General features: G+C 39.5%; 2 protein-coding genes across 2 annotated transcripts in view; one reads left to right on the forward strand and one right to left on the reverse strand.

Annotated features, from left to right (window-relative positions):
* ptbp3 (polypyrimidine tract binding protein 3) overlaps positions 1-2,291 on the reverse strand; it is an 89,758-nt gene extending 87,467 nt beyond the window's left edge. Inside the window, exon 1 of the mRNA XM_042059958.1 lies at positions 2,078-2,291. The gene's annotated coding sequence lies outside the window, so the exon portion shown is untranslated. The remainder of the gene's footprint in view (positions 1-2,077) is intronic.
* A 1,810-nt stretch (positions 2,292-4,101) lies between these two features.
* On the forward strand, positions 4,102-12,557 carry hsdl2 (hydroxysteroid dehydrogenase like 2). Its single transcript, XM_042059972.1, has 11 exons — positions 4,102-4,256; positions 5,349-5,512; positions 6,470-6,568; positions 7,291-7,405; positions 8,268-8,371; positions 8,485-8,583; positions 9,294-9,488; positions 10,279-10,350; positions 10,923-11,063; positions 11,531-11,659; positions 12,327-12,557. The coding sequence occupies exons 1-11, from the start codon at positions 4,240-4,242 to the stop codon at positions 12,437-12,439; spliced, it is 1,248 nt and encodes a 415-aa protein (XP_041915906.1). The 5' UTR covers positions 4,102-4,239; the 3' UTR covers positions 12,440-12,557.
* Positions 12,558-13,758: the final 1,201 nt, after the last annotated feature.

Here is a 13,758-nt window from a genome sequence, read left to right on the forward strand (position 1 = left end):
TTTTGAGGGAAACGGTATGCATGTTGTGTATAGACCAATGAACATTGTCTTTCTACACAAACTCTGAAATGCACCGGTAATTAAGGTAGTGATTTGTAGGTTATTACACTGTAATTCATATAGGAGACAGGTTATGATGTCACTTCGTGTCATCATTTGGTTTCCTGTCATTTAGTCTGTAACACTGATGATCACATGTAACTGTGGAATGAAATAATATCTGGAATTGATGCACCCAAAAGGCCAGGGAACTTGACAGACCCTGAGTATGCTAGGATGCAGTGATTGATGGTTTTCTTAAGAAAATGTACTAGTGTATACATATAATATTATAAATAAAGTTGATTTAGCTTAAATTATGTGTTATGTGAAACTCCTCCACATGACTAAATATGCCTCTCTTCGTTGTTATTTTTATCCTCTAGAAAAAAAAAAACATCTCAGTCAAGACCTAATATTCTATAAATTGCAATAATTGTGAAGCTTGCAGTCCCTCCCCCATGTTACAGTACAGTCTTCTGTGTTACAGTGGTCTAATTTATTCTCTCCAGCCACCCCAGAACTGATATGACTACCTTGAAGTTACAGTTGAATGTAGCTTAATTAAATGCATCGCAAGGAATGAAAACAAAGCTAATTCTTCCCAAAGCTGATTACTACACATACGACAGTCTCTAGCCCTTGTCCATGTGAGGTTGGCTGCCATGGAAATCCCCTGGGGCATAGCACAGCCTCGCACATCTAAGGCTTTTTCCCTGCTCACACTCCTTCTCAAGCTCAATTACGCCTTGCTTATTATGTGTTGCACAATTTAGACTACCAAGATAGGCCTACGTATGGAGCCTATGTGTTGACATATGTGCTTACAACATGTACCCCCCCCCCCCAACGTGGACAAATAAAAAGGGCAGCGATGGACCAAGGCAAAGGGGACTGCCACACCGTCTTTTGTTCTGTAACACCAGCGTGTCACATTATTTGTGTTTGATAATATAGATCTTCCAGGGAAAAAATCTCCCGATCACCCTCTGTAAACATTGATGTGTTGCTGGCATATTTAGTATCATGTTCAACTTCATACAAAACTACTCTGATTTGTCATCGGGGCTGCATGTTTTCGGTCCTTCCTGCCTTCCCTTCACCTTTAACTCGACGATCTGCGCCATTACATGCACTTTCAACAATGCTTGCAAAGACTTCTACAGACCAACACATTCAGGAAGCTCTGTCAACTTATCTCGGTCGATAATGAAAAGCGATAAAACATTTGAATTTACTTGTCGGCGGCCTCTCTCATGTGCTAACTGAAGCAGCCCCCGCCCACCACCCCTCCACACTTCCCACGCACACGAGTTGTAAACAATGATCTAGTCCCACAATCGTACGATAAATCTAACAATTGAGAAAATGAATCGTGGTACGCGAAGTGTACTATGTAAGTTCATGCTGTACGCTACTTCTTTGTTGAAATAACTATGGTTACACAGGCTTAGGCTTTTTGCAAGCATTCTTTTCGTGAGCAATAGGTTTTAATAGAAACGCCCCTTAATGATCTTAAAATGGCAGCACAAGAAGGTAACGTTATCCTTTAAATTGCCCATTACTGTCTATAACTGGTAACTCATTCATTCGAATACATAAGGAGTATACTTTTGCTGCATTAATAATAATGAAGTCCTACAATAGTGACTTCAAAATGTCTTTCTAGAATCACTTCCTTGATCCAACTTTAATTGCAAACATTCATCCTCAGCCAGAACAGATCCTGCAAAATGAAAATCTGCGCATGTTTTTAAAAGGTATAAATACTGGCCTTGAATAACGAAATTGCGACTATTTTCATTTAAATAAAACAAGGTTCTTTCGAATCTCAAAAGCGAGCAGCGTCAAAACACAAGATGAAGTGTAGCTCTCCACTGCTGTTCATTCTGTTTCATGATGAGCCATTATTAACCCCCCCCCCCCTCGCCCCCCATAATAAGCACACTTCAAACCTGCAACATGTCTAATGTTAATCAGCTACACGACATGCGTTTAAGAGGCTAACAAAAGTGTTCAAATAAAATAAGTCACATACCCATCCATTGCACAGAGGAAACGGTGGCGGACTGAAACGATAATGTTGGCTCAGGAAAATGAAGAAAACGGTTTGGGTGTTGTTACAACAGCTCGAGTCTCCAGCACAATTTCACTCTCATAAGCACAAAGGCACACTTCCTGCTCCTGACGTGAAACACAGTAGGCTACACAGGCATGTACAGACGCCTCACCATACAAAATGGCCTCCCCTACCAGAAAGACACACCTTTGAAGAATTGCAAAACGTAAAATGAGATTTGCGTCGGCACTGGATGTGTTCAACCACGTGTTCAAAGGCGCAACTCATATAAAATATCAAAACAGTATTTAGATCCACTAATTAGGCTATGTTAGAACTGAATGACTTAATGTATCACAGCTGTAGCCCATATGCTGAAATGATAATTTAATGAAGTTATAGGCTAGTAATAATTAACAAACCAAAGGGATTCGACTGTCTGGATAGCTATTATGGACACTCAAAACACAATGGGGTCTGAGTTATTGCATTGCCTTGACTGGTCTGTGATTTTCAGAATATGAATCGGTGAATCAGCTGCATGCTGTGTAGGCGAATAAAAACGTGATAGACCAAGCCTGTATGCAAGCAGTTGTTACAGGTAGCCTAGTTTTGAATGAGCACACAACTAGGCTAAAGGCTACTAGTACACGAAACTCACCTGTAGGCCTACGTTATTACAATGTTATTTGCAGTATCAGAGAATGTTAGGTTTAGATGTTCAGTGCCGTGTGCAAACTTGTTGCTCTCGTCAAACCTGATCTACAACAATGTGTGTTTCTTAACTTGATCAGAGAAATATGACATGTGTAAATAAATCAATACCGGATTAAACCGGAAATTTGATATGATTGTTAAAAAAGTAGCATCGTTTACACATGTGCATCAATGATATGTAACTTTTTGAAAATTAGGCCTGTATAGGCTATGTTTACATAGTCATGTTATAAATTGGCAACGTGCTTTGAGTAGGCATGCCCATTCAAGTCCCTAACATGGGGATAAGCAAAAATATGGGTAATATTTCTCTATTAGAGCTATTATAAGCTCTAAACATATGGGTAATTTCTGCAACCTGTAGCCTAATGCAGGGGTTCCCAAACTTTTCCTTGACAAGGCCCCCCAAATACCACTAGGTTCTGGCCAAGGACCCCTTGATGTGTTATTAAACCCATCGACAATACTACGGCAAATTTAAAAATACGTTAAGCTAATCCTAATAATTATTTTAGCCACAAGCACTTTGTGATGGAGCATACAGTGTGCAAAATTACATTTGTTGCTTTCTGCTATATAAGAGCTATCACTCTACTATTATTCCCAGTCATTATCATAGAAAATAATGTTCAGATATGCATTTATTATAATGGCATTGTATAACAACCCTCATAGTAATGGGTATATTTCAAATTTTTAAAATGTATTTATTTGTTGCTTTTATTTTTCTTTCCAACTTGCTGAGGCCCCTCTGGCACCCCCTCGCGGCCCCCCAGGCGGGCCCGGCCCCCACTTTGAAAACCACTGGCCTAATGCATACATTTGCAAGCAGCTTTCGGGGGGAGACAAATCTGAGGATGCGCTGCTTCGAAAAGCTATTCAGGCAATGCACGAAGGCCATAGGCCTACTTAAACTGTTGCAGATGTTTAGTTGCATTTGTTTAGCCTAATTGCATTTTATTTGTGGTTGTTTAAATGCTGAGATGGCCCCACTTGTATTAAAATAGATACAGGAACAAGACACTCCCTTCATCCTATAAAAAAGGATTAGTAATTCTATGGTTTTATGTTAAATATATGTTTCTGTCCAAGTAAGAAAATTAGCTAACGTTACCTACTAGGCCTAGGTACGAGTGTACAAATTAACAGATATTTGTTACATAAAGATAGATAGAAATATTGGAATAGAAATATTGGCGTAACCGTAACATGACTTAAGGGGGCAGCAATGAGCTTCCTGAAACACAACAAACTCGGCTCGTGGGCTGAGTCAGAGCCCGTCTACTTCCTTTTAGACATTCTCTGGCTCGGTCTCAGCGGGTCTTTGTAGGCTAAAGGACACCGCTGTCATTTATTATATCACAGTCACTGCGTTCTCACCAGCCCCTGCTCCCTGTGACTTTTTGCAGAGAAGATCCAACACAATGTTGCAAAATACAGGGTGAGATATTATTTTCGAAAGCTAACTTATCGTTTGCAAGCGATATAGACAATTGTGGAAATTGTACAAAGCTAGTAACTTATATCATTCGATAGCTAGCTAGCTGTTACAGGCTAGCATCTAGCATGCAGTCTGAATGAATGTACGTTTGACGTAACAGGCCAAACAGCTAGGCAATGAAATAACACTTACGTGGTATGAACCAAAAAGATGAGAAATAAGTTAGTCAGCATCTGTGTTATGAATCTTGATTCTACAAAACGTTTAGTCAGCAATGCTTGCTCGTTTAGTTTAGTTAGGCTGACAGCTAACTTAAGTAATGTTAGCGAGTGGAGTTCGGTAGGGATTATTCAGGTTTCATCAAGTTTGACAGCTTTTATAACTTTTATTATGCACCTTATTGTATATTGCAAGCTAGATATGATGTCAGTGCTGTTCAAAGTAAAGTGTAGGAGCTAAGAATGGACTTCTGCCATTGTTTTTGAATTTAGCAAACAGCTGTTTGGCTAGCCAGATAAGTTAGCCATCTTAACTAACGTTACTGTTAGCTATTGTAACGTTAAGGTAGTATTTAACGTAAATGTCAGCTTCTTGCTAAACTAGATCTATTCAGTGGTGAGTGATTAATTTCATTTGTAGCCATGGGTCAAATAATGACACGCAGAAGAGCATAGCTCCAACGTGACAGAGGCAAGTGATGATTGACCTTTCACACAGATTTTCAATCTCTTGAGGTTGTTCCTAGGTTAAACAATTTATAGGCAGAGAATGTCTAATAAGCTATAGGTTAGGTTAAGTTGTTGATCTATTGTACCGTATTGTACGGTGTATTAGACGTTTCGGGATACATTTTTGCAAATAGATTTAGCCTAAATGAGTTAATGTTACAGTGTCAATGTCATATAGTGTTCAAATTACATTAGTTTTCAGAATTATTGACTTTGATACAAAGATACAAACCTAGGGCTACTAGGTAATCTTTATGATTATTGGCTTTTCCGGTAGGCATTATGCACCCCTGCCTATTCTGCAAAACCATAACATTCTCAATGATGATCAGTGACTAAGCAATGCAGTTGTGTCCTTTTTCAGAAAGCTGGCAGGTTGCACCCTGTTCATCACAGGGGCAAGCCGAGGTATCGGGAAGGCCATTGCCCTTAAAGCTGCTAAAGATGGTGCCAATGTTGTCATCGCAGCCAAAACTGCACAAGCCCACCCCAAACTTCCAGGGACCATCTATTCAGCAGCGGAAGAGAGTATGTCCCCCTGTGACTTGCTCTGACAGAGTGATGACCTTGAATATTACAAAAGAAGAAGATAGATAGATATATACTTTATTGATCCCCAAGGGGAAATTCAAGAATGTTTAGTTTGTAGATGTTGTGGTTTTCATTGAGTTGTATTAAGATTGTGCTCCCAAAGCAATTGGTGCCATTGAAGGCCTTTGCACAAGCTTTTTACAGGGTTCCCACGGGTGATGGAATTTCTGGAATATCATGGAATTTTGATAAGGTCTGAAGTCAGGGAATTTGATCAAATTTGGGGCAGTCATGGAATATTAGGGAATTTTGTTGTAGCAGTTTAAAATGTACTTGTCAGAATACATTATGCCTAATACAAATATATTTCCTTGCAGAATTGGTATATATCTGCCTGGTTATTAGCTTTATTGCTTGCTTGAGTGGTTGTGGTTAGCCCAACTTTGTTTATTCAATGCCCATTTATTAATCTTCAACTCTAAAAAAGTCAGATTCTTGAAGGCTACGCGAATGCTCTGAAATCTTTGGTCAGTATATTGTACCATTCATGATGGGTCATGGAAATTCAGTTCTTTTGTCAGGGAAAGGTCATGGAATTTTACATTTGACTTAGAGTGGGAACCCTGTTTTTAGTTGTAGCATAATAACCTCTGGAAGATGTGTAGTTACTGTGTGGTGGCCCCAAGCTGGGAGGTAAAATTAATTGGGTGTTTTTATGTTGAAATAATCAACAAAAAGTTTTTCATGGTGCTAGCTAGGTGTAAATGATAACCACCTGTCTATACTTGGCACATTGCACTTTTCTGCTTTTTTTGCACTTCTGGTTAGACACAAACTGCATTTCGTTGTCTTTGTACTTGTACTCTGCACAATGACAATAAAGTTGAATCTAATCTAATCTAATCTTAACCAGATTGGCCAAATTAATTTATGACTATTTTTTTTCTCTTACAGTTGAGGCAGCTGGAGGAAAAGCCTTGCCCTGTATTGTAGATGTACGAGATGAAGCCCAGCTCAATGATGCAGTGGAAAAGGCTGTGCAGAAATTTGGAGGTGAGTCAAATCACACTAGCTCACACTAGATAGATAGATAGATAGATACTTTATTGATCCCCAGGGGAAATTCAAGGTCTCAGTAGCATACAGACAACACACACACATTCACTAACAGCAGAAAAAGTAATTAAAAGTATATAATATACTTGAATTTCCCCTTGAGGATCAATAAAGTATCTATCTATAATATAAAAACACAACTAAGCAATAAGGACAGTAGAAGATAAAGAATATACTAAATATACTAAAATACAAATTATACTAACACTTAATCTAAATCAATTCTAAAAACAGTATCCACATAGTGGTGATTAATCAATCAAGAGGCGCTTGCAATGACTGAGGCAGGGACTGAGCCTGTGATTCTCTGTGCATAATAAGGTAAGGTAAGGTGCTCTGTGTGAGTGAGTGTCATGGTGATAGTGCAAATGAGTAAGTCCAACAGTGGAACAGTGCAAGAATAAAGTCTATATATCTATATATATATAACTATTTTAAGAAAAGGTATAAGTGTGGCCACAGTTCGGCTGTGGCATGGAGGGAGGGGTTATGCATATGTGCTAATGTGCTAATATAGGTCACATCTCGTCTGACTTAATACATGCTGGTCAACTTTTCAACACTAATAACACAATACTCGTTAAGTTTCACTACACAAATCTTTCCAAAACACCTATAAACATATCTTCCCCTTTTGTTCACTGTGGTTGATTCTACAGGAATTGACATCCTCGTTAACAATGCCAGTGCAATTAACCTGACCGGTACTTTGGAGACATCCATGAAGAAAGTAGATCTTATGTTGGGCATTAACCTTAGAGGAACCTACCTCACGTAAGTATTACAGACCAAGATAATGTAATATCAAAAATATCTAACTCTTCAGATTTGCTCATTTTAAAAAGCAGAATGCATGTCACCCTGTTCAAGCTAGTAACAGCATTGTTGTTTCTGTTAGGTTGTAGTTAGATGTACTATCCAGCAGGTGTCGCCACCACACATACTAAAATTATGATCATCAAATATAAAACTGTACTGTTATTTCATTATCTACACTTTTACTGCCAAATGTATTAGCCATCACTACTGATCTTGATAGAGCATAAAAACAGGTTTACTTTCTCCCATCAGGAACAATTTTTGTTTCTCAAGCTTCTCAAGCGCACACACACACACACGGATGCCCACACACACACACACACACACACACACTTGTACACAGTCATTTTTAGACCTACTTTCAAATAATTACCCTGGAGCTAGGTTGTGGAGGTGATCAACACCAGAGCTCCAGGGGTTCTGTTTAAAGGTGCTATGTGGAGATTTGTTTTGTTTAAAATATCCAATTTATGCAATTGTACAATAGCCATTAAATACAATATTATTAAATTGTGTAATATTACCTTGTGAGTCGACATGGTTCTTCGAAAATGGTGTTTGCCACCACAACAGTACTTACAACAGTTGTGTAAAATACAAATACTCCGTAACTGCAGGCAGGAACCCAGTAGCAAAAAACCTGAAACGACATTGGACACTTTTAAGTGGTATCCTGCACAATGGCCTATTGGCCTGGTTCATTGCTTCAGTTCTCTCTTGCAAATCTTACTAGTTGTTTTGAAACTGTGTGAGTAAAGAGGCTCAACATTCCTGCTCTCACACAAAAGCAACTCCTTTTTTCTTTTGCCTCTATCAGGTCAAGATTGTGCATCCCACATCTTCTGAAGAGCAAAAATCCTCATATCCTAAACCTCAGTCCACCACTCAACCTTAACCCCATCTGGTTCAAGAACCACACAGGTAAGAAGGACTCAGTGCTGTGAAGTGGTTTATTCAACCAAAATAATGCATATGTTTGCAAAAAAACTTTGCATGGATGAAAATAACAATGTTTCTGCTTTTATTTCATTTAGCATACACAATGGCCAAGTATGGAATGTCAATGTGTGTGCTTGGAATGGCAGAAGAATTCAGAGGATCCATCGCTGTTAATGCCTTATGGCCTAAGACAGGTACTTTTTCTACTTTGTGTAAAGTTGAGCTTACCCTTATGTAACGGTAGCCAGCTGGTACGTTGCTGTGCAGTAAGTACGTTGGTAAACCTTACCTCCCTCCCTAGTGAGAGCTAGCAGCCTGGGCTTTTAGCTCGATTGCTAGCACGCTCAACACCCGATCTGAGGTGCTGCTGTTTGAGGGTTTGAGTCTGGGCAATTGCAGGGCTGAGCCGCACGGTTCAACACAGCACAGGTTACACTTACACAATGTTTGAAGGTTTCTTTTTTCAAAATAAACAAAGGGCCCTATCGTGCACAGCGTGCAAAGCGCGACGCGACTTATATCTTACACTCACTGAAGTGAGGAATTTTTCGCTAAACACACCCATGACTGATTAAGAAACATAAGAACAACCCTTTTGCACCCTGCGCCCAGTGTTTGATCACAAAATCACCTAATTAAATTAGTGATTGTGAACTGGCCACATTTTTAATGTCTATACACTTTGCATTTCTGACCATCAGTTTCTGATCGCCAAAACAGGGCCCAAAGTGTCCAGACATGAGACCGTCAAGCATGAAACCTAATTTTGTATATATGCGCAACATATATTTTGAGAAAACTACCTATTTATCCTCTGATATAATTGTTATCTTATACTGATCTCAGTCAATTTTAAATGGGGTCTTTTATTCTAATTGGCCCCTGTGCTGTATGTTTTTCTAAGCCATCCAGACTGCTGCTATGGACATGCTTGGAGGTTCTGATATAGGGAAACAGTGCAGGAAGGTGGAGATCATGGCTGATGCGGCCTACGCAATCTTCAACCAGCCCACAAACTACACTGGGAACTTTGTCATTGACGAGGACATCCTCAAAAAGCAGGGGATCAAGGACTTTGATATCTATGCTGTTGCACCAGGTTTGTATGCAAGAATTCAAGCTTTACAACCACATACAGTACTGTAGAGTTATCCAGAATATCAAACTTATATAATGGAGAGATGTGTGTATACTCATGGAATGTGGAAGGTTATTGTTATCAGGGACAACACACAATATTCAATATATTGTTAACCACAGCATACAAGGATTCTTATTAGGGCTGCACGATTAGGAGACAATATCTAATTGTCATTTTTCTAACAGTGATTTTTGAAAGTCAAGCTTCAGTGCAATACTCCAAATTTTGGTGACTTCTAGTTGGTGAGCTTCACTGTCTGTCACACAAGGAGGATGACATGAATATAAAAATCATAGATGTGACAAGATTAGGTTAACCGTTGTGACAGAGTTGCAAGCTGAGTTTGCGATTAGCTAATTACCTTAGTTAAAATTGCGATTTCTATTGAAAAATGATTGTGCAGCCCTAATCCTTACTATGATAAGCACTTGCTAGTGAAGCCCATTTGTTGCGCACAGAGGCTGTTTTGTTGGTGATTTTGTGTTGTCTGGTTTGGTTTTGATGGTAAATAAGCTTGGTTGTAGATTAGGCACTGTGTGAAATCTCTTACCTATAGCACAAGGAGTTTAAAAATGCATTCATTCATTAATATAAAATAAATTAATTGTGCAGCCCTAATCCTTACTATGATACAAGAATCATAGAATGAGAACAGACTGCAGTTATGAACTTGAATGGCCTGTGATACAGATCAGCCCAGTGTGGTAGAAGATGAAGGGTGATAACACATATCCCGTACATTTCCCAGGTCACTCTCTGCTGCCTGACTTCTTCCTGGATGAGGAGCCTGAGAATCTGGTGAAACACATGGAGGATCATGGTAAGAAAAGGAGACTGTATGATAATGACACTTGTTTCAAATGCCAAAGAGGATTAAAGGTGCTCTAAGCGATGTTACACGGTTTCTAAAGATCTAAAACATTTTGTCACATACAGCAAACATCTCCTCACCATGCACTAGCTGCCTGTGCCCTGAATACACTGTAAAAAAATGGGGACAGCCCTGGTTCCAAAATTGGCAACAAAAACAGCCTGGACCATAAAACTGTTACAGCCAATCACCGACGAGATGCGCGTTCATGACAGTTTCTTTTGCGGGGGGGAGGGACAAGCGAGCTCTTTGTTTTGTTTGAACGTCAACAGAAGTGATGTTACCCAACATCGCTTACAGCACCTTTAATCAATCTTGTGTGACTTTCTGTTACATATGTTGAATCTGTGACATTGGATGATTTTGAAATTTGAAGGTGATTTATATTTAGTAGATAATTTTACCCAATGCGGCATAGACTTGTAGCGGTGGATTTTGTGAATGTTCATGATAAAGTAAAAGTGTGGCAGAAACTTTGGATGTGTGGATATGAACTCACAGAATCCAAACTGCCTCTGTAGGTGCAAGCCCTGCTTTCAAGACTGGGCAGTCCAGCACTGTAGACAGTGGTCCTATTGCAGACACCTTCAAGGTCATCAAGGGAATCCTCAGTCCAGATGTGGTCAAGAGCACTCAAGGAGTTTACAAATTTGACCTATCAGGTATTCTTTTACCCCCCTACTCTCTGTGTGTGTACATGTGTGTTTTGTTTTTATTTCTTCCTCAATATACATTTGTTACTGTAGAGTAAAGTTGAGTGTTTACGGGGGCGCATCTGGCTACAGCGCCCATACCCCATATGGTTCCCTTTCATATGGTTTCTACTCATATGGTTCCCACTCGTATGGTTCCCATTCATATGGTTCCCACTCGTATGGTTCCCATTCATATGGGTCCCACTCGTATGGGTCCCACTCGTATAGTTCCCACTCATATGGTTCCCATTCATATGGGTCCCATTCATATGGGTCCCACTCATATGGTTCCCATTCATATAGGTCCCACTCACTTCCTGTCAATCTCTAACTTTCCTGTCACAATAAAGGCAAAAATATACTTGAATTGAAGGGTTTTAAGCATGTCTTTTAAGGATGAGTTGGGCAGGGATTGAAGTTCTGTTGGTCCCTAGGGGAGCACCCTGGAGTTTGGTACATAGACCTGAAGTCTGACGCAGGAAGTGCCGGCAGCGGAGAACCACCAGTCAAAGCGGACGTCGTCATGAGCATGGACAGCGCAGACTTCATCAAGATGTTCTCAGGTGAGGCAGAGAAAAATGTTGTTTGACCTCGTTTTATAAGGAAGGTGCTTTTCAGATGGAAAGTGGTCCCAGTTCCCTGCCTCACATCCTTCTGCCCGCCTGTCAGTCGCCTGAAAGACAACTCAAAACTGAAGTGCCCGCACGCCACCTTAAGCTGAAAATGTTTTATCTTGGAGGCAGGCGGGCAGGCGTGTTCTCGATTTGTGCATGCAAGTGGCAACTCGGGAGTCGGGACTGCACTCAAATCGCCTGCTTTGCCCGCCTGCATCTCATTGAAAAAGAATTGAATAGTAGTGGGTGTCGCTTCTCATGTGAAAAGCCACAAACACTAAACATTTGTACGATATATTGTATAGTTTATGTACTGTATGTGTGGTTTATTGTTTAGTTGTGTGTTGTAGTAGTTGTTGTTGATTGTTTGTGTGTTATAGCGGTGTTATCTGTGTTCATTTATACTTTTGCTGACACCTCTTGGTCAGGTCTTTGTTGAAAATGAGAAGTGGTTATCAATTGATTTTATCTAGTAAATTAAAGGTCAAGCACAGGTCAGGATGAGCCTGTCTCCTTTTCCTCAAGCTACTGTGATTGTGTATTTCTTTTAATATGTTTAACATTGGAATATGAAAACTGGAAAATAATGGCATGTGACATTTTTCTCCCTCTACAGGGAAGATGAAACCAACCATGGCCTTCATGTCAGGAAAACTGAGGATCAAGGGGGACATGACTCTTGCCATTAAAATGGAGAAAATGATGGGCTTGATGAAACCCAAGCTGTAAATAAGACTAATTCAATGCCTTAACAGATGTGCCCGTCTTTATATGAATGTGTTTTGTTGAACTGGTCCTTTTGTAAAAAGTTTCTAATAAACTTGTTGCTATGATGCTGCTAATTTTACATGTCTTTACAGAAGTGTCAATATTGAAGGAGAATAATTCACCCTTCGCTAAGCCACACCTGAAAACCGCCACAGGCCAATCGTGGCTTAGCAACCCGTCACTAGGCACGGGAGGTCTGACAAGCTTTTCGAGTTTTGCCATGTTAACCTGTGGAGACTGAAGGCCTGTGGGTCATGAAGGGCACTTATTTGGATGTGTGGTGCCCTAACCCACGTAGACACAGTGTAATAACATGTTACACTATAGAAACATGATATAATTGGGAACACATATTGTTCTTACTATAAAAAATGGCATATTGCATGATATTTCCATAACCGCGAGATACACGCTTCACGATAATGGTAAGAAGTTGTTAACAGACGTTCACCAAGATGTATAGCCCATCAGCAATCTATTTAAAATAACACCTATTTGAAGTACCATTCATGATATGTTGTCAAATATTGAAGTTGTGGGAAGTATTAGCTTGGTATGTTTCTTTCGTCCCCCATGCCTGTTCCATTCATTCTAGCCAGGAGAGTCGAATGAAACAAAATGCACATTCAACTTCTGCTTAAATAACTCATGAACGGTTTTGTTCAGAGATGAAATTCCAACTGTATTTGACAGAGGGCAGATGTAGGTTGCTAGTGACAAAATATTAGCTTTCAGTGTGGTACGATGTCTTTGTAAATTACATTTCATTGAAAAGTCCAGGTTTTCCCCCTATGTAATAGACGTGCAGGGTGCTAAAGCGTGTCAGGCATAGCAACAGTAACTAAGGAGGGCGGGACTTGAATTGCATCTCTGTGCCATTTGTAACTAGACTTTCCTTGTTTTTGTTTTTTTTACAAATACACTTTTTTTATTGGATTAAAGTGTAATGTACAATTTACACATATAGAGATATAAACGGCAAAGTAGATTACAATGTACACAAATACACTTTTTAAATTAATTAAATAGTACTGTATATCAAAGCATTTTCTTAAAAAAAAAAAAAAAAAGCATACATAAAACATTCATAATGAAATCAAAATAGAATGAACAAGTAAATAACACTGGGGAAATAAATTAATAATGTATTATTCCCTCCTAATCAGAATAATTGTTTAATGTGATTGTGTCGGGACATTCCAACTGAAAAGAGGAGAGCACACACAATCAGGACCACGCAACACACGTAACTGTGCAACCTTGTATATTAGACACACACT

The sequence above is a fragment of the Alosa sapidissima genome, chromosome 13 (assembly GCF_018492685.1).
Source record: "Alosa sapidissima isolate fAloSap1 chromosome 13, fAloSap1.pri, whole genome shotgun sequence".
Classification (NCBI taxonomy): domain Eukaryota; kingdom Metazoa; phylum Chordata; class Actinopteri; order Clupeiformes; family Clupeidae; genus Alosa; species Alosa sapidissima.